The 19,314-nt window shown below is 50.0% G+C and overlaps 9 protein-coding genes across 9 annotated transcripts; 5 read left to right on the top strand and 4 right to left on the bottom strand.

The window, feature by feature from the left end:
- Positions 1-18: 18 nt before the first annotated feature.
- TRV_03771 (uncharacterized protein) lies at positions 19-2,096 on the top strand (the record flags this gene model as incomplete). The annotated part of the gene is made up of 4 exons (XM_003022058.1): positions 19-843; positions 912-1,199; positions 1,253-1,513; positions 1,569-2,096. Coding segments are annotated over 4 exons (1,902 nt in total), but the record flags the coding sequence as incomplete, so codon positions are not given.
- A 1,373-nt stretch (positions 2,097-3,469) lies between these two features.
- TRV_03772 (uncharacterized protein) lies at positions 3,470-4,129 on the top strand (the record flags this gene model as incomplete). The annotated part of the gene is made up of 2 exons (XM_003022059.1): positions 3,470-3,525; positions 3,589-4,129. The coding sequence occupies 2 exons, from the start codon at positions 3,470-3,472 to the stop codon at positions 4,127-4,129; spliced, it is 597 nt and encodes a 198-aa protein (XP_003022105.1).
- Positions 4,130-4,341: 212 nt separating this feature from the next.
- Positions 4,342-6,031, bottom strand: TRV_03773 (uncharacterized protein; the record flags this gene model as incomplete). The annotated part of the gene is made up of 2 exons (XM_003022060.1): positions 4,342-5,310; positions 5,375-6,031. The coding sequence occupies 2 exons, from the start codon at positions 6,029-6,031 to the stop codon at positions 4,342-4,344; spliced, it is 1,626 nt and encodes a 541-aa protein (XP_003022106.1).
- Positions 6,032-6,399: 368 nt separating this feature from the next.
- Positions 6,400-8,928, top strand: TRV_03774 (uncharacterized protein; the record flags this gene model as incomplete). Its single annotated transcript, XM_003022061.1, has 3 exons — positions 6,400-6,517; positions 6,568-7,037; positions 7,096-8,928. 3 exons carry the CDS (start codon positions 6,400-6,402, stop codon positions 8,926-8,928), a joined length of 2,421 nt encoding a protein of 806 aa, XP_003022107.1.
- An 846-nt stretch (positions 8,929-9,774) lies between these two features.
- On the top strand, positions 9,775-10,453 carry TRV_03775 (hemolysin-III family protein; the record flags this gene model as incomplete). Its single annotated transcript, XM_003022062.1, has 2 exons — positions 9,775-10,338; positions 10,409-10,453. The coding sequence occupies 2 exons, from the start codon at positions 9,775-9,777 to the stop codon at positions 10,451-10,453; spliced, it is 609 nt and encodes a 202-aa protein (XP_003022108.1).
- Positions 10,454-11,613: 1,160 nt separating this feature from the next.
- On the bottom strand, positions 11,614-13,896 carry TRV_03776 (DUF726 domain protein; the record flags this gene model as incomplete). Its single annotated transcript, XM_003022063.1, has 1 exon — positions 11,614-13,896. The coding sequence occupies one exon, from the start codon at positions 13,894-13,896 to the stop codon at positions 11,614-11,616; it is 2,283 nt and encodes a 760-aa protein (XP_003022109.1).
- Positions 13,897-14,248: 352 nt separating this feature from the next.
- Positions 14,249-14,818, bottom strand: TRV_03777 (uncharacterized protein; the record flags this gene model as incomplete). Its single annotated transcript, XM_003022064.1, has 1 exon — positions 14,249-14,818. One exon carries the CDS (start codon positions 14,816-14,818, stop codon positions 14,249-14,251), a length of 570 nt encoding a protein of 189 aa, XP_003022110.1.
- Positions 14,819-15,124: 306 nt separating this feature from the next.
- TRV_03778 (uncharacterized protein) lies at positions 15,125-16,303 on the top strand (the record flags this gene model as incomplete). The annotated part of the gene is made up of 5 exons (XM_003022065.1): positions 15,125-15,160; positions 15,224-15,347; positions 15,441-15,747; positions 15,813-15,987; positions 16,064-16,303. 5 exons carry the CDS (start codon positions 15,125-15,127, stop codon positions 16,301-16,303), a joined length of 882 nt encoding a protein of 293 aa, XP_003022111.1.
- A 465-nt stretch (positions 16,304-16,768) lies between these two features.
- On the bottom strand, positions 16,769-18,459 carry TRV_03779 (uncharacterized protein; the record flags this gene model as incomplete). The annotated part of the gene is made up of 3 exons (XM_003022066.1): positions 16,769-17,176; positions 17,258-17,499; positions 17,538-18,459. Coding segments are annotated over 3 exons (1,572 nt in total), but the record flags the coding sequence as incomplete, so codon positions are not given.
- Positions 18,460-19,314: the final 855 nt, after the last annotated feature.

The following is a 19,314-nucleotide window of genomic DNA, read 5'->3' on the forward strand; positions in this document are numbered from 1 at the left end:
CAGCACCACCTACAACAGCAACAACAGTTTATGCGCCAACGGCAGATGTTTCTCCAACACCAGCAGCAAAGAGTACAGCACGCCCAGCAGCAGCAACAGCAGGCTCAACAGGCCCAGCAGCAGCAGCAGGCCCAGCAACAGCAGCAACAGCAGCAGACCGGCCAGCAGCAGCCGCAACCGCAACCGCAGCCTCAGCATGCTGGAATCCCGGCCTCCATGCCTAACGGGACCCAGGCGGTCACTTCTGCCCACATGGCCGTCGCCCAGGCTGGCAACCCGGTCATGCACCCGGGCAACCTACCTCCACACATACAGCAACAGCTGCAGGCTCAAAACCATCATAACCAGGCCCCAAATCTGCATCAGCAACAGCAGCACCTCTTTGCTATGCAGATGGCTCATCAAAATAGTGCGGCTGCCCAGGCTCAGGCCCAGGCCCAGGCCCAAGCTCAAGCCCAGGCTCAACAGCAAAACGCACAACAAAGAACCACCCAGGCGCAAGCAATGCATGATTCCCAAGGTGGTACTCCCCATCCACAGCCACAGCATCAACAACCTCCGGGAACTAGTGCTCCTTCTCAGCAACCGGGGATACCTCCAACCTCGCAGGCCGGGCCTCAGCAGCAACAGCAGCAACCACAGCAGGGACCCACTCCGCAGCCTACCCCGGGCCAACACGTAGGCCCACCACAGCAGCTGGCCGGTCCAGAGGGGCAAATGCGAATGGCCCAACAGCAGGCTGCGATGCAGCAGATGATGATGCCGCAGCGCATGCCAAACCCCATGAAGGGTTCATCCATATTCAGACTATTCTCCTTTGCCGAGAATCTCAGTGGCTATTCTGTAAGACCATGACGCTTTTTCTCTCACATTATTCCCTATACTAATCAATCATTCTCTCCTCTTTTTAGAATCGCAATCCTGCACCGGGATTGCCATATTGGCAGAACTTTGTAGAACAGTTCTATGCTCCTAACGGGGTTCTACGCCTGGTTGTTTTCAATGCTCAACGTGGGACGAAACAATTTGAAATCTCGACACCTGCTCTGGCTCGGTACTACTGGACACAGTTCACCAGCGGGATAAAACAAATCCAGATGATTGTTGAAAATGTGGCGGAAAAGGACCTACCTACTGGTGGCCAGATCGTAGAAAGCCAAAAGACCTCGTTTATATACTGGTTTGAAAATGGATGCCAGGTACTACTACCACACCCCCATATTTATTGTTAATTTGACTAACGAACGGTTAGCTTGTTTCTACCGGAACTCTGGTAGCCCAATATGGTCCAACGGGCAAGATAGAACTTCTGGATATCGGCACAGGTGGCCATACTGAATATATACCTCGTCACCAATTGCAACCTCCACCATCCCCAGAACAGAAGCAAAGCCCGAGGATGAGCAAACCCATGACCAAACGGCAGAAACTCTCCGCTACCCCATCCGTGGCCATACCGGATTCTATGGTCACAGATGACGGCGTGCCTGTGGCAGTCATGAGCTTCTTAGAGGTCGGTTCCCTCCGTACCTTTCAAGCAGGAAATGAAAGCTGACTTTAGTTTGTAGGTCGCTGAAATCATATCTCAAATGCAATACCTCTTCCAATATTCCCTACAAAACCCTCACCTATCCCCTCCAGATGCCCTTCACCAACTCGTCAGCACATTCTCCCAGCAAAATCCAACTCTCGGCATTAACTCTATGCCACCTGGCCAACGCACTCCAGGTGTCAACGGTACTAATAACCAATTCGCCTCTCCTGCCGTCGGCCACTTGGGCATCCCCGGTGTCCAGGGATCCCCCCACATAGGCGGGCCAACTCATACGCCCAGCCCAGCCCAAAACCCTGTTGCCGGTCCTGTAGCCATGGCAGCCCAGCAGAGTCAGCAAGGCACCAACACCAGTGGTAGCCAAGGCACCAGTGCCAATACCAGTCCAAACGTGAACAATAAACGTCGTCGAGCGAGTACCGTAAAGACGGAAGGGGATGACAATGCATCTTCCATGGATGTCAACGGTGCTACGCAGGGGAACGCCAATAAAGTGAAAGCCAGTCCGAGAGTCGGTGGTAAGAGACAGAAAGGAACCAGTTGATCCTAATTGACCATGAGCCGGATTTATCCTCGCCAATTAACAAAACTATATAAAAACCCCCACCGACTGGCTGATGAAGCCCAAGCTTGCCGTGCTAAGCTATCCCGTGCTCCCACTTCCATCTCGACACTAACCATTCCCTCTTCGTACCTATCGGCATCATCTCAAAGAGATTTGTAACTATTGTCCTTTCCGTCAATACAATCTGAACATCTCAGCGGTCCGCTCTCCTCCTTTTCACTGCCTATATTCGCAACTCCCTGTCTGCCGCTTACTGTTCTTCTACCTGCTCATCGTTCTTCTTCTGGAAGCTCTTCGTTTATCATTTTACACCCGCTTGGCCTACTAGCGTATGAATCCTCTCCTCTATCTCTTTTTTACTTCATCCTCCCTACCCTGTGTCTTAACCTACCTTATCTTGTTCTATTCTGTTTCCCAACAGAAGGTGTTTGGAGTTAGCGTTTTGTGTCTTTTACTCTGCTTTTCTAAACTTGCCATATCTCTTTCTTGCTCGGCCTTCTTGGACTTTGTGCTTTTCTGCTGTTTGGATATGCCGTGGCCGCGCCGTGTGATGGATGCATGATATGCTCGCCTGCTTGATTGCTTGCCTTCTTGCTTACCTTTACGTCCCCCTTTTTTGATCCCCCTTTTTTTGGAGTAGACGGCGAGGCGACGGTGATGATAATACATTCAGATCTTTGTTCTAATATAATTCTATTATTTTTGGAACCTTTCTTTCTGGCCCCCACAATGACCATCCTTGTTTCTCCATCCCCTGATCTACGAATTAGCCGGGAAGAGTTGTTATCATCTCGGTGTCGGTGCTTAGCCGCGGCAGTTGCGGCTCCCGGCTTTATCAACAACCATGCTGTCATCACAACTGCCAACTTTTCGACCCACGCCAACTCTCTACAACGGTAGAAGCAAAGTACAGACGGACGGACGGATCACGGACAGCCGGCTACAATACACTCCTTATCCTGGGAAATAATAAGAACATTTGCCATGTCGCACTCACACTCGCACGATCATTCGCACGATGCGACTAACCATGGTCATACTCACGAGATCCTTGAGGGGCCGGGCTCGTACATCAGTCGCGAGAAGCCGCTGGTAGAGAAGCGCGACTGGAATGACAGAGCCTTCACCATTGGAATTGGCGGGTTCGTTCACTTGCTTGTTTATTTACCAGGTCTCACCGTCTCTTCCGTGCTAGTTGTTCAACTAGGCTTGCATTGGCAAAGCTTGAATCGCGGGGATGGAGAAGATACGAGATCGAGTTCAATCAATTAAGAGGGGATCGTGACTGACAGCAGACATTTGCATTCAGGCCGGTAGGGTCGGGCAAGACAGCATTGATGCTGGCACTGTGCATGGCCTTACGTGACGAATACAACATCGCAGCTGTCACAAACGATATCTTTACCCGGTATGTTGTGGTGACCCTTGAGCCGAAATGGTGGGGATGATACTAATTACACCTGGGCTATAGAGAAGATGCAGAATTCCTTACTCGCAACAAAGCACTTTCTCCATCCCGTATCCGTGCCATCGAGACAGGAGGATGCCCTCATGCGGCTGTCCGCGAAGACATAAGCGCCAACCTGCTTGCTCTCCAACAACTCCAGCGCAAGTTTAAGACCGATCTTCTCCTAATCGAGTCCGGCGGAGATAACCTTGCCGCAAATTACTCTCGTGAACTGGCTGACTTCATTATCTACGTCATTGATGTTGCTGGCGGTGACAAGGTGCCTCGTAAGGGCGGGCCAGGAATCACAGGCAGTGACCTGTTGGTGGTCAACAAGATTGACCTTGCGGAGGCCGTGGGTGCCGACCTTGATGTCATGGAAAGGGATGCTGCAAAAATGAGAGAAGGCGGCCCCACTGTCTTTGCTGTGGTGAAGCAGGGTAAAGGCGTTGAACACATTGTCGATTTGATATTGAGCGCCTGGAAGGGCAGCGGAGCTTACGACGTGAGCTTGGAGAGATGGAAGAACGGTGCTCCGAAAAACTCCGGCTCCGTAGATGAGTGAAGCACAGATGTGATGTTCATTGAACTCAGCCATTTTGCAGGCTTGAAGGATGTTCATGAATTGTATTTATTCAAAATAGCTATTCTATAGCCATGCAACGCCGTTCAATCATGCAAGCAGTATGACAAATGTACAAGCATCATAAACTCCATGGGTATTATTTTTTTCAAAGAAACCAGCAGACAAGCAAAGAATCGAAGGAGAAGAGAATTCTACTTCTTCACGAACCTCTCTAGTGCCGGCCCCAAGGCCTCTCTCCCCCTGCGGCGTTTCTCCTTCAATCTCTCGTTCTGTTCCTTTCTCATAGCCTCAACCTTCAGCCTGTTTTCGTCTATGATATTCTTGCCTCCTCGTTTCCGAAGATACTTCCTCAAGGCACTATTTCGTCCTCGGCCACGATTCTTTAGTTTTTCAGCAATATCTTCCTTCTTCTTATCCAGGTCTCTGGCTTCCCGTCGAGCCTTGTCACTAGTCAAATCAAGATTACCAACGAAATCAGGATTGAGAGAGATCATCTCAGGTTGTAACTTCGTTAACAAAGACTTGACTTCAGCTTCTTGTCGCTGCTTGGTAGTTTCGTAAGGGTTGACTTCCATTGCGTCGAAGTTAGGTTCGCCAGCCCCAGGTACAATCATGCTTGAGAAGCCCTTGTCGTGCGCTATGCCGAGCACATCCTCATATGGACACCATCGTATGCCCTCAACACGCTGTCCTTCACCTCCCCATGCCATGTAAGGACTCTTGACCTTCTCCTGGTCTTCCCGAGCGGCTTGAAACAACCCTTTCCACACGCTGACTTGAGTTCCCCAGCCAACTCCCGTTAGACCTCGATCACTAATAGCCACCGTCGAACCAGGTTGATGCACATAGTATGAATGCACCTCTTTGAACATTCGGATATCCCATACAGCCATTTTCTGGTCCTGGCCTGTTGATACCATGTACCGGCCTTGTTTATCCACGGCGACTGACCGTACCGGGCCACGGTGGACTAGAGCTTTCACCAATGCGGTCTGTGAATTTGGAGACCACAGGCTGACGGTTCCATTCTGATGTCCAACATGTAGGATGGCATTATGAGGGTTCTGGCATAGGGAGGTCGGACTTCCCTTTCGAGTTGGTATTTCAGCAACCAGTTGACCGGTTGAGGTGTCTGTGTATTTCAAAAACCCGCTCATCCCCTATATAGCGCATTATGATTAGCACAAGAAAAAGAACGTAAAGTAAGATCCAAGATAAACATACCACACTAGCGAGAAGGAAGTGATATGGTAGGAATTCAAGATGTGTTGGCTCAACATGCTTGTTCAGACAATGTATCTCAACGCCAGAATGATCGTATATATAAACGTATTTCTTCTGCGCAACCGCAAAGAACTGGTCGTTATGTAGCCACCTCGCATCCCTCACCGTCTCACCAAGTTGTAACTCGCAACCCAGCTTGCCTTCTCTCCAGTCCATCGTAGCAACATGGCCCTTTCTCCCAGCCAACAGAAGCTTCCGTCCATTGCGGGTGTAGTCCGCCTTGTACGGCCCCAGATCTTCCAATTTTAGTTCGAATCCGTTCTTCGCGACTTCAATGCCGACATTCTCTTTTATCTCATCTTGTCGTACTTTATATGTCCGTTCAAGCTCTCCCTCCGCCTCGATGAATCCTGCCTCGTTCTCAAGGAGCAGCTCCGAGTCCTTCGCCTGGAGAATCGCATTCTTGTACTTGGTCTCGAGGCTCTTCAGGTTACTCCGTAGTTTCTTGTCCCTGACAGACTTCACTGCGACCTGCTTGCCCCGTCCGTATGTTTCTTGCGCTTCGGCGAACTGCTTCCTGGCTTCGCGGTCTGCTGCAATGTCCGCTTTTGACCGTTTTGCGGCGTCTTTTTTCGCTTTAGCGACCTCCATGGCCATGGCTACCGCAGCACCAGCAGCAACTTAGCCCACGCCTTTGAAATATAACAATAAAAGCTGTCTGAATCTTTCCGTCTTCCTTTTATATCATTTCGAGCTTTCAATTCAAACTAAAAAAGAAAAAAAAAAATTAGAAAATAAAAAAAGCGCCAAGATTTCGCCCACAGAAAGATAAGATCTCACGTGATCTTATCTTTTACACAGAAATTATTTTTTTATATTTTTATGTTTTTTTGTGACGACGAAGAAAGACGAGAAACAAAGACGAGGAGAAAAGACGGTTATAGACTTGATACAGCTATCTCTGCAGTGGATTGCCCAAGCTGGACTCGCTACCGTTTAGATTCAAGGGCTCAGGGCCAGGCAAGATGGCCCCCATGGCGGTGCCAACCGAGCAGCACCACCACCGGAACACAACGAAGAAGGCGAACAAAGTCTTCAAGTCCAAGCATATGACCAAGGGCGCTCTGAAAGATCTCTCTAAAGGTGTGTAGCGCATTGGGATAGTGCGAAGATACCAGCTGACAGTCAATTAGGGAAAATCGGGATCGAGAGGGGCAGCCGAAAGACCCCCCACCAGCAGCTCATGTCGAAAATGCAGAGGCGAAACCAGGCCGAGCAGAAGAAGAGACTGAAGTCTAAGGCGAAGTCTGAGGCCGTCAGCATATTTTCCGGCCAGCATGGCGCTCCCAGGCATGTGGCGGTCATACCAGTTTCAGAGGGGGTGGACGTGGATGCGGCAGTGTTACGGCTCAATCAGAGCGTTGACGTGCCCGATAACGAAAGTTACAGTGGCATATGTCGAGTACGCATCGACCGGTTCAAGCAGAGTATTACATATATCCCCGCTACGAGGGATCTGATCAGCGCATTGGATGTTTGCCGGCTGGCTGATTTCGTTGTGTTTGTGGTTTCTTCTGATGCGGAAGCATTGGATGAAACCGCCCAGGTACTTCTCAAGGCAGTAGAAGGCCAGGGCATCTCCAACGTCATGGCACTTGTACAGGTATGTGGTATTCATTCTCAGCAGCTTAGGCGATGAAACTGACATTTATACCTATCAGAGACTTGAGACAATACCAACACCGAAGAAGAGGACACAAGTTGTAACATCACTAAAGTCCTCACTAACACGGTACTTCCCTAGCCTTGATAAAGTCCACTCTCTCGACTCTAGGCAGGATTGTTCGAACGTCATTCGCGGCCTTTGTACTGCAACTCCAAAGGGTATACATTGGAGGGATGATCGAAGTTGGATGTTGATCGAGAATGTAGAATGGCCTGCTTCTTCAGCTGATGAAACAGGTGACGTTGTGATCACCGGTGTAGTTCGAGGGAAAGGTCTCAAGGCGGATCGATTGGTACACATCCCAACATGGGGAGATTTCCAGGTATCATCAATCACTAAAGTGCCGCCTCCGTCGCGCAAGAAGGAGGATGCAATGAATATTGATGATACCGTGAATGAGGAAGTTTTGGATGAACCGACCGAAGATGCTGAGGATCTCACTACGGTAGCTCCCGAGGAAGTGTTCATGACAGATGATACCCCTTCAATGCTTGGGCAGGAGAGAAAAGGTGTACTGCTTGACGATCACCATTATTTTTCAGATGAAGATGAACCAACAGCATACGAGGTGCCTAAGAGAATACCCCGTGGTACATCAAAGTACCAATCAGCCTGGTATCTTGATGACTTTTCTGACTCGGGGTCTGATCTCATGGACGGAGAGCATGATGGTGATGAGGAGATGATGGATGTGGAAGAAGGCCGGCCTGAGGATGGCGTTTTCCCTGATAATAGAGATGCCATGACCGAAGGTGGCGGTACTGAATACCCGCAGTCCGAGATGTTCCTAGATCCATCTCCAGAGGAAGAAGCCAAACAGATAGAGGAGTACCGAGCCAGCAAGAAGAGCGAGGCTCAGGAGGACCTCGAGTTCCCAGACGAGATCGAGCTCCATCCTAACACATTAGCGAGAGAGCGTCTGGCCCGATACCGTGGTTTGAGGAGCCTCAAGACTAGCAAGTGGGAAACCGAGGAGGACAGGGCACACGAACCAGAGGACTGGCGCCGTCTGCTGCAGGTACCGGATTACAAAGGAGCACGTAATCAGTGTATACGGGAGGCTCTTGTTGGCGGCGCAAAGCCTGGAACCAAGGTGCACGTACATCTCCGAGCGGTCCCAATGGGCCTGCAGCAACGTAACCCATCCCCTCTATCTCTCTTTTCCTTGTTGCGTCACGAGCACAAACATGCGGTTGTCAATATCAACATGACCCTAAACTCCACGGTGGAGGCACCCATCAAGTCAAAGGAAGAGCTGATCTTCCAATGCGGCCCTCGTCGACTGCTCGTCAAACCCATTTTCTCCTCCGCAGGGACAACACCCAACAATGTTCACAAGTTCGATAGATTCATCCACCCTGGCCGCAATGCAGTAGCTAGCTTCATCGGCCCTGTATCCTGGGGCTCCATCCCCGTACTGGTCTTCAAACGCACGTCTGTGGCTGACCCCGAAGTACTCGATGGAAGCGACGAAGCCAACACCAAGCCCGGTGCCCTGGAGCTCGTCGGAACCGGGACGTCTATGGCCCCAGACCACTCTCGCGTGGTAGCCAAGCGAGTCATCCTCACCGGCCACCCGTACAAGATTCACAAGAAGCTGGTCACTGTCCGCTACATGTTCTTCAATGCAGAGGACATTGCCTGGTTCAAAGCCCTGCAGCTCTGGACCCGACGTGGACGCACTGGCTACATCAAAGAGAGTCTGGGAACCCACGGCTACTTCAAGGCCACGTTTGATGCAAAGATAAACCCACAGGATTCTATTGGAATCAGTTTGTACAAGCGAATCTTTCCCCGGAAGGCTGTGGAATGGGACGCTCTTGGTTAAGGGGTGAGAAAGTTATGCACAGGTCCACCGGTTAGTTAATGGCAGTTTCTTGGGATGTTTTAACATTATAATGAGCAATGATACAACGCCAAAGGTTTAGATACTCGATTCGATATCAATAGAATCTTCTTTTTTGTCTGTTCATCTTCCTTTCGTCTGATCTTTCCACCCCCTTTTATTGGATTGGAAGTAGTTAACTATCACATGACTGCTCAACGCCGTCTTCATCTTCAGCGTCAACTTCGACTTCATCAAATATCAACATCGCCGACAACCGAAATGCCGTCTTCATTCCAGTCCCACCGAGATGCTCGTCCGGTTGTTCTGGCCGGCCAGAAACTGCTGGGCCGCAGCCAACAAGCTTCGGGCATCAAACCACGGGCTGAAAGCTGCAGCTCTACTATCCTTGCCTGCGCCTAGTGGGACTTGTTCTCAATCCTTCTGCAGCTGTTCCCTCACCCGCAAGGACCGGAGCGCTGGCGCGTCTCTTTATATATCCTCCCTTCGATATATAACTAGCGGATGCGATGCTATCCGCTCCTTTCGTTGCTCTATATCCTGCTCGGTTTTTCTTTTCCTGCCCTGCCATGCGTGCAGGAAGGCGGAACCCCTGCCCGGCGTCTGTGTTTTATATTCCAGCTCAAGGAGCTGGGTAAATATATAAGCCTCTGCTCTCTCTTTACCTCTGCTTATCTCCTGATATCCCTTCCAGGCCTGTCTCCAGTTTGATCCTTTCGTTCCTGGGACGGGACTGAGCCTCCTACTGCTAACTATATCATTAGCGCTATCGTTATACACGCCAATTGACCTAGGATTAACTAGTCTACCCCCATCGGCTGGAGGAAGATGACGGTGTTACCCGCCCTTCGTTCGCGCGGTTTCGTCGCTTCACGGCCTCCACGAGTTGATCTAGACGAAACTCCGCCTCTTCTACCTAGGAAAAGCCAGGAGCATGGCGCCCTCACGCTCTCCAACAAGGAGGTACCGCATTGGCTGGGAGAAAGCAATTATATCTTGACTGGCTACCGAGTTCCATGCAATTCGACCGCTCGTTGCTTCTACAGCTGGTTCTACCTCCACAATGAGACCGTCAACATCTACACTCATCTTATCCCCGCCATTGGATTTGCCGCTGCAGAGGTTTTTGTTTTCCGGCACTTCGAGACTCTCTACCCTGAAGCTCCGGTGGCAGATAAAGCGGTCTTTTCACTCTTCCTGCTGACTGCCATCATGTGTATGAGCTGCTCGACATTGTTCCACACATTCATGAGCCACTCCGAGAAGGTGGCCAAGGCATGCCTGCGTGCCGACTATATGGGAATTGCAGGGCTGATCTTCGGTGACATCATCTCCGGTACTTATGTGGTGTTTTATAGCGACACAGTATTGTGGGCTATTTACTGGACAAGTGTAAGTCCTTCCTTACCCTTACGACGAGGACACCTAGCTTATATCAGGTTCTTTAGGCATTTGTGTTCAGCTCCTTAACATGCATGATATTATTCCACCCGAAATTCGAAGGTGAGGAGTACCGAACCTTTCGTGCGTGGACATTTATCTGCACCGGATTGTCTTCACTAGCACCTCTGATGCATGCCAACATACTTTATGGCCTTGAGGAAATGATGGAACACGGCGGGCTCCCGTATTACCTCCTCGAAGGTCTGTTGCACATAATTGGGGTCGTCTTCTTCGTGGTGAGCAATCTTCCACTTCTCTTCCTCCTTAATATTACTTGCGTGATTTTGCATTCTTTTCTAACTTCAGTTCACGCTATGGGGACATCTCCGTCGCTTTCCCTTCTTGCCTGACCCATGTAGGGTGGGGGGAGGGGAAAGCGGGCGGACAAGTCCCTGGCCCAGGATACGGTTACATGTATGTCTTGGGCTTGTGATGTTTTCGAGATATTCAGACCCGCATCCCAGAGTCTCTGAGACCAGGGAAATTCGATATTTGGTTCAATTCGCATCAGATATTCCACGTCTTGGTCGTGCTGGCCACTATATCGCAGGTTATCGGGATCTGGAGCGCCTATGACTATAAATACCACACTGAGATAAGTCTGCTACATAGACCTCAATCACTGGCTGGGTGAAATGGAGCCACACTGAGGGAAGGTAAAGAAAGAAAGCAAATATCCGTCATGGTTGGATGCAGATGGTCCTGAAGAGCCGGTTGGAGTGAGTATATTAACAACTCTGATATCATTAGCAGCCCGCAGTGGTTAAGATTTTCGCTAAGCTATCTCGAACAGGAAGGACGATGCAGGCCCTAGATAGAACATAAAAAAAGTGCGAAAAGCCTAAGAACCCCGAATATATATTTCCAACATGCAAAAAAAAATTGCCTGGAAATGGACAAAAAAAAAGGCACCAGATGAGAACCTATGATGGTCCCAGAGAGGGTCGAACTCTCGACCTTCGCATTAACTTCATATTAGTACGACGCTCTAACCAACTGAGCTATGGGACCTTGACATGCCGTGGCAAACGCGGCAGTTGCATTTCTTCGCCGCTGAGTGGATCGGCTATCAGAGTGGGCCTCCTTATATTATGGGTGATAATTGATAGCCAGCGAGGTGGCAGACGTGGCAGTAATATAATTTGAAAGAATAGATATTATTATCGATCTAATTTCTTGAGAGTGTATCTCTATGCTGTTCCTGACACCGTCGTAGGAGGGCAATTAATGGTTATCTTCAAGTTGGATACCGTCCATTCTAGCATTCAGAAGCCGCTGTCTGGTCATTTCTTCAATATCCCGCTCTAACTGTTCAGGTTCAATGTCGGGATACGGACATTCATTCGTGTCTGACGAGTCATCAAGTTCAATATCATCATTGTCAACCATCATTATGCCGGTAGGAGCCTCGTCATCTGTATCGTCAGTGTGGTCACCTTCAGCCCCGTCGACGGCAGTGCCTGCAGTAGCTTCGATACCAGTAGTGGCAGTGGCAGTGGCAGCCCCAGAGAGAGTACCAGAACTAACCACCACACTAGGTCCAGTCCTTGGTTGACGCTCCTGTACCTTAATGGCAGCCTTCTTGGTACCAGTACCTGATGTCTGGGCAGCTCTAGCGGTAGCAATCCTCTCCTCCTCAAGGTTCTTCATCTCCTCCTCGTTAATTTCAAGCTTATGCTCCTGTCTCTGTATCTCACGTTCATCTAGATGATCAAATCCGATACGCTGCAGTATCTTGCCAATTGAAAACTGATACTGTAAATGGCCGCTGACGATACCGGTGACGTCGTAGTTCTCCACGCCTTGGATATCAGATATAGCTTCAAGACCGGCAATGTCAAGCTGCATGCTGTTTGCGCGGTAGAGGAACTGGAGGATTCCATCGTTTTCCGAGTAGACGTTGACAAGTCTGCCACTGACAACGGATCGCATCAGTCGCCAGTGGGAAGTGGTAGACGGGGTAGGAGAGCCGATCAAAATGGCAGACTCTACTAGACCGAATGCCCGTCGCTTTGCAAGGGCGATGAGGCAGGAGAAAATGACGCGGGCTCCGAGTGAGTATCCTATTAGAGTGACTGATCTCTCGCCCTGAGCTTTGTTGATAAGGGCTTCTGCGAGGATCTGACCTGCCTTGTCCGCACGTACTTTGGCAACGTTAAAAGGGTTGTCGAGGATGTATGAAATTTTCGAGATGGTGACGGGGAGCATTACTGCTCCTACGATGGGAGCAAGAGCTGTTTTGCTAAGTACGGTTCTTCCAGCAACTGTCCAAGCAGTATTCCTAACGAAGGTCGTCAGGGAGCTGCCTAATCGTAGGAGAGCCTGCAGCTCCCATCGAAGAGCAAAAACGTCTGAATCGGGGCCAAGAACTCGCCATGGTTCCACCACGTCCTTGCCTTCGGTAAGCCAGCCGCTGATTCCAATAGTTACCCTGAGTCTATTGTCAGAAGACGGGGGCCTTGCTTCTGTTGGCTCCGAGGCAGGTTTTGGAGTAGAACCAAGAGGTAGAAAGGCAAAGTCTTCTACCTCTCTTGCGTAGCGGTCCATCATCCTCCCAGACATTTTGGCACCATAAGCACCAAACAGTCCACCGATAATGATAGAACTGCCGGCAACAGCACCAAGATATCCAGCAGCAACAGTTGCTCCAAGTCCTAAGCCGCCCAGAATAGTTCCGACGCCAGCGGCGACTAATGGTGCAGCAAGGCCTCCAGTCACCCCAATAAGCGCCGCGCCAGCCACAGACGCAAGCCCAACTTTCCATCTCCGGCTGATCTTGCTCTGATCTGCTCTGCGCTTGAGTTCTTCTTCAGCATGGTTCATCTCCTTCACACTATCCAGAAGCACATGGGCGACTTTCATCTCATGTTCTGACACATCTGCAACTTGTAGGCCGAGTTGCAAGGCCACTCTGACAAGAAGAACGCGTGAATGTGCGTTATAGTGTTCTAGACTGAGTAATATGAGGAGGAGGGAATTAACAATTAGGTCCTTCGTTTCACTGGGTAGCTCTTGTAGCGCACAGTCCTGTTGTCCCAGTCCACCTTCATCCAAGTCAATCAAAGACTGCTGTGCTTGCCTAGGTTTCAGAGGTGCTCTCCCATTCGGGTCCTGAAGAGCCTGCCTAACTCTGGCTAAGACTGCATCTCTCCACGAGCCGAAGTGTCGAGACGCCTCCGCTTCCGCTTTTATCGCCGCAACCGTGGTAGCTGACCTCACAGGTCGTTTGGGACGCTGTGGCTGGTCCGTCTCATTGCCAAGGAGGTCGACGTCTTCCTTTCCACTGTCCAATGCATTCCCACGCGATAGGCTCCCCTTCATCTCTGGCTCCGCACGGGGGCAGAGCAAGTCTTCCATGCAATCCGCAGTGTTGAGAATGAGGTCGATAAGGTCACAGCACTGTGAATCGCTCAGGGCCTCACGAATATCCTGGGAGCGCGCCTGGGAGCCATCTCCTGGCTGCTGATGTGCATGCTGGCCGCCAGCTCCTGTACTGTAGCTAGCCATCATAAAAAGACGTTATACTCCGTACTTATAGATACCAAGAAGCTTTGGGTTTTGGCAATGAATGCTTTTTCGGCGATGATCACTCGTAAAAAAGAGAGGGAAAACCTGGTTTTCTTCCTTCCAAGCGCCCTCCTCCCCCAGAGCCTCACCGAGTCACGCTCGTTTTCCAGGGATCTTCAACTCTTCCAGGGCTTCCAGGGCTTCCAGGGCGCTTCCGGCTTCCTGCAGCATGTCTCAGAGAAAGTGACACCGTTCGCAGCGTCGCCATCTTGATAGCACGTGACGTCACGTGTAGGACACAGCAGCAGGAGGAAAAGAGTCGACAGCGACGGCGAGGACGGACGAGAAGAACTTAGCCAGAGCCGGTCTGGACGACAAAGTAGCGGCCCATGGTCTTGCTGGCGGCCTTGAGGGCGTCTCCATCCCACGCCTCGCCGTCTGGCTTTTCTAGTTTCTCGGCAGGTTTACGACGAATGCGCCTGGTCCGGCCGACGAATTCCTCCCGCTCCAACGCGGACTTTAACAGAGCCAGATCGATTGTATTCTCCTTCTGAGCGTCGGCGGTTTCGTCACGTATGCTGCGCAGCGGAGTCACGCCCGTGGTGTTGACCTGCTGTATCTCCTTCACGAAATGTATCTGCGACGCCAACGTCTTGAGCATCTCGGCCTCTTCGGCCTGCGAGGCGGGCTGTGGGAGAGCAGCGAGTCGAAGCAGGTGTCTGAGCTGCTTCGGCGAGATCCCGGCATCGTCTTCTTGTTGAGAAGCAGGCAGAAGCGACTTGACGGACCACGTTGGCTTCGAGAGGAGCGCGCTCACGTCCGTAGGCGCTGCGGTTGAGTAGTAGGCTGGGCCGGCTGCAGGGCTCCTGACCAGCCAATTGGCCCGTATCAGGGCTCTTCGGAGCGCTGGACCTGCCACCATCGTAATTGCATATATTAATCACCGTCACTGTAGCGAATCCGTGGATAAGAGAGCCGTGTTGTGTTTGGGGAGCAAAAAGGGACGATGTTGATGGCTGAGAAAAAAAGATCCAGAGCGAGTCCGGCGAGGCTTGGCCAAAAACGTCACCCCAAACTTCGCCCGGCGGCTTTGCTGGTCCTTTTTTTAACTAGCAAACCACCAGACACAGACGGACTCAGCTCTGCACCAGAACAACATCGCGTTTGACACGAGAGGGCATACTGAAGGCTTGTATAGCTCAGAAAGAGGCCAGAGACTGCTGCAGAAATGTCGGAACAGGATCCCCGGGTGCTTCTGCAGAAGGTATGTGGCCAGAATACCCCGCGAAAGACACAGCGTCTACGCCTGCTAACGCTCGCTGTTTAGGCAGACAAAGCCCTCCAGAGCGCTTCCGGAGGCTTCAGTTTCTTTGGAAACAAGACGGAGAAGTTTGAGAATGCCGCAGATCTATACACACAGGCCGCAAACTGCTTTAGAGTACAAAAAATGAGTCCGTCTCCCCCACGTTGTACTTTTGTATACAAACAGCCCGTCCGGTACACAGCCAGCAGAGAGAAGCCAGCTAACAGTTGAACTTTGATAGACAAGGAGGCGGGAGCTGCATTTGAGAAGGCTGCTGCTATATTTACGTTGAACCTGAACGAGCCAGGAGACGCCGCAAACACACTCACAGAGGCCTTCAAGGTATACCGGAAGAGCGACCCAGAGGACGCTGCCAGAGTGCTTCAAACGGCTATACAACACTACATTAGTACCGGAAACTTCAGAAGAGCTGCGTCTCACCAGCAGAACCTCGCCGAGGTGTACGAGGTTGAAATCGGAGACGAGACCAGAGCTCTTGCAGCTTATGAGAAGGCAGCCGAGTGGTTCGAGGGCGATAATGCCGAAGCGTATGTGCTTACTTCCTCGTATCTATATGTACCGGGGGTTCAACTCTCTAACATCCTACAATCAGTCTCGCCAACAAGCATTTCCTTAAGGTTGCAGACCTCGCTGCTTTAAAGGGCGATTACGCCAAAGCAGTTGCCAATTTCGAGAAAGTGGCCAAGTCATCAATCAACAATAACTTGATGAAGTGGTCCGTAAAGGAATACTTCATGAAAGCTACCATGTGCCACCTCGCCTCAAAGGTATCGTATTATGTATCCTCTACCCTGCCAACAGCTGCAGTTCAATATAGCTGACGAATGGACCACCCCCTGACAGGACCTTGTTGCTACTAACCGTGCTCTCCAAAGTTACTGTGAACTCGACAACTCGTTCCAAGGCACACGGGAGTTTGCACTCCTTACAGACCTAACTCAGGCCGTTGAGCAGGGAGACACGGATGCCTTTGGCGATAGACTCTACGAATACGATCAGCTGAGCAAGCTAGACAAGTGGAAGACGGCGATATTCCTCCGAATAAAAAATAATATCGAAGAAACAGGGGAAGACTTCTCTTAGGATGTACATGTTGATATTACCATTTCCTTGTTCTTCTTCTTCTTCTTCTTCTTCTTTTTTAATCTTGAAGTCATCAATATACGCCCTCCATGTCCACAAATTTCGCTTCCTAAATGGCTAATTTATGCTGTCTTATCTTAATATACTGCCCTGGCCATATGGTGCTTGTTTTTTTAAGCTTTAATCACGCTCTGATATCATGGTACAAGGGGTGGTAGACATGCATGTCTCTGGTGGCTATCCCAGCCCTACAGGTTCTCTTCCTAGTAGTCACCTCGATCTTAACTTGCATCAACCAATTTTTCGGTTAATTCCCAATCGCTTCCGTAAGAAACAGCAAAGCATCATCCAAATATTAAAAATTTAAATTAGAGAGTCCTAGACATTACCGTGATGCCATGCATAATGCTCGATTACCATCCCAGAACTATTTTTACCTGCCTTCCTTTCCTCATTTCCATCTCTTCACTCCAGCCTAATAGCAAAATCTTCTCCTACAGTAATAGTGACACACCTATCGCCGGCATTGCCCGCATTTTCACCCTGGCCACGGTTCTCCTTCAGCAAATCGGATTTCAGGTAATGCTGTACCATCTGGGATTGAACGGCTTTGAATACCCCTTGCTCAATGGAGCGAGCACCAAGTTTGATAACGTAGACCGTCGTAGCCAGGTTGTCACAAGCTTCAACTTGGGCATCCAGGATGAATGTGACATTGTCTGATTCACCCAGTTTGGCATGGTGTAGGGAGTCATGGAACTCAGCCAGGCTATCAGTGGCCTTTAGGAGATATGAGTGTGCGAGAACGGCTGCTTCCGTCTTGGAGAACGGGGTGAACGGGATGTAGCATGATACATGCCCTGCAAGAGAAGTCTAAATTATTTCGCTAGTAAGCATTCTGATCGGACATCCAGATATGGGGGAATAATTAATATTGGGCTGATCAGTCCTTACTCCTATCTCCTTTTCTAGGTCATTCGCAACGAAAAGCTCTAGTTCGCGGTGTAGGCGAGACTCCCAGTTTGCCGTGTCTGCAAGCTCTACTTCGAGCTCTCTCGAGTTGAGGTCATAATATTCCATTACCTTGTCCTCTCCACTAGAAGCAGCAATGATACACAAGGTATTTGATCGGTCAATTATAACCTTCTCTCCTTCACTTAGGTAGTACCCTATAGACATGATTAGCCATGGGTCAACTATACATCAACAAGAGCACCGTATCAAAACCACTCACATGCATCTTCTCCTTCTAAAAAGGAGAGTAGCCGCTGATACTCGGCTTTATCGCCTTTGTCAACAAAGATAACTTCCAGCTCACCAGGTGCGTTGGTAGGGCTTGTGTCATTCGACAGTTCTTCATCTTCACCTTCGCCTGGATCTGGATCTACCCTCTGCAGGCTGGAGATTGGTATGAATGTACCCAGTTCTTTGGCAAGGCTGGACTTGCCATGGCCGGCTGGCCCAACAAACGCCATAACCAAGGGAGAGTTTGTTCGTGTCATGAACTTCATGATTATAAACATCCTCACCCATTTAATCGCGGTTCTCTGCCCAATCAACAAGTGTTCTGCACGCGTTATTCTCTTGATGAACGGCAGTAGGTACATCTCAACGCTTGCCGGGAGAGGCGGTAAAGTCCTGGTGGCCTGGAAAAGACAGTGCCTGATTGAAACGTTGACACTTTCTTCAAGGGTATCTTTCAACGCTTTCAATCCAGAATCCATGAGCTCGTCATCATCGTCTGGTTCAGGGCTCTGGTATGTGAAGACTCCGTGTTCCCAAAGAGACTTGGGAATCGAATTTGGATCAGCGCCCGCGGCCAAAAGCAACTTGACAATCGAGACTGAAGTTGAGTTTCTGTTCAATATGGCTGATGCGATCAAGGGGATCTCAGAATTGTGCACCCTCCCGTTGGGATCTGCTCCATTCTCAATGACCAGGTCAACAAGGTCCGTCCGGCTACATGCTATGACTGACAGCAATATGTCCAGTTTCTCTTCGGGCGAGATGGTATCACCGCCCCCCGACTGGGAGTAATTTGTGAGAAGCTCTTTGATAAGGTCATAGTCGTGTCCGGACTCAATCGCCCGGCACACAATCTGCGAAGGCCGGGTAGCCTCAGCAGTCTGATTAGAGGTATCAACCGAGTCAAGCTCCTAAATGTACCGAAAAGAATGGTTCCCGCCATGGTGTGAGAATGCTTTCATTTCAATCATCTGTTTACACGGAAAGGGGGGTAAACATCACTTGATGCGCTGTCAACAATACCTTTGAATCGCTGGTCTCGCTCCCAGCAGACAGCAGATCTATAAGATTCTTCGTCTCAGGTCTGTCCTCTCGCCACGCTGATGCTAAACGACAGTGAGAAAAACTGCATAAACAAGCCGCCGGGCGGGAGAGCTATAGGGGGGTTCCTTTTTTTTTTTTTCTTTCTTTTCTCACCATATCGAGGGGGCTTTGGCGGCTTAGCAACCCGATCGGTATATTCATGGACGAACTTGCATTGGTCGGCGCTGTGTTTGCAGCCTCCATTTACCCAGTAAAAGCACGTAAAGGCCTTTTTAGTAGAGTTTGTTCTTAGCATAATGGTGGAATAATACACGATATCTCTCTAAATCAACCGGCTATTGCTGAAGACGAGGAGAAAGTATACTGTGCGATCAAGGGAGCAGGACAGGTAAAAAATCGAGCAAACGGGCAAAAGCAAGACAGAAAGAAAATACTAAGCCGGGAAGAGCTGTATTTCACTGACCATTTTATTCACTGTTCCGTTGCAGTGAATCAATATACGCGCTATGAGTGAATGTAACAAATATCAAAGGAAGTTCAGGGAGGGAAAAAAAAATTTCAAGAGGCTAGAATTTGGTTCCGCGAGCTAGTCAAGTTAGTTTGTAGGTTAAATACAGTGTTGCTGCGCCGGAGAACAGGGACACTCCGGGCCTTTGGAGGAAATCAACGAATGGCATCGGCTGTGCATGACTCGAAGGCGACCTCATGTACGGGATAGGGCG

This window comes from Trichophyton verrucosum (assembly GCF_000151505.1).
Source record: "Trichophyton verrucosum HKI 0517 chromosome Unknown contig00306_1.f1.exp, whole genome shotgun sequence".
Classification (NCBI taxonomy): Eukaryota; Fungi; Ascomycota; class Eurotiomycetes; order Onygenales; family Arthrodermataceae; genus Trichophyton; species Trichophyton verrucosum.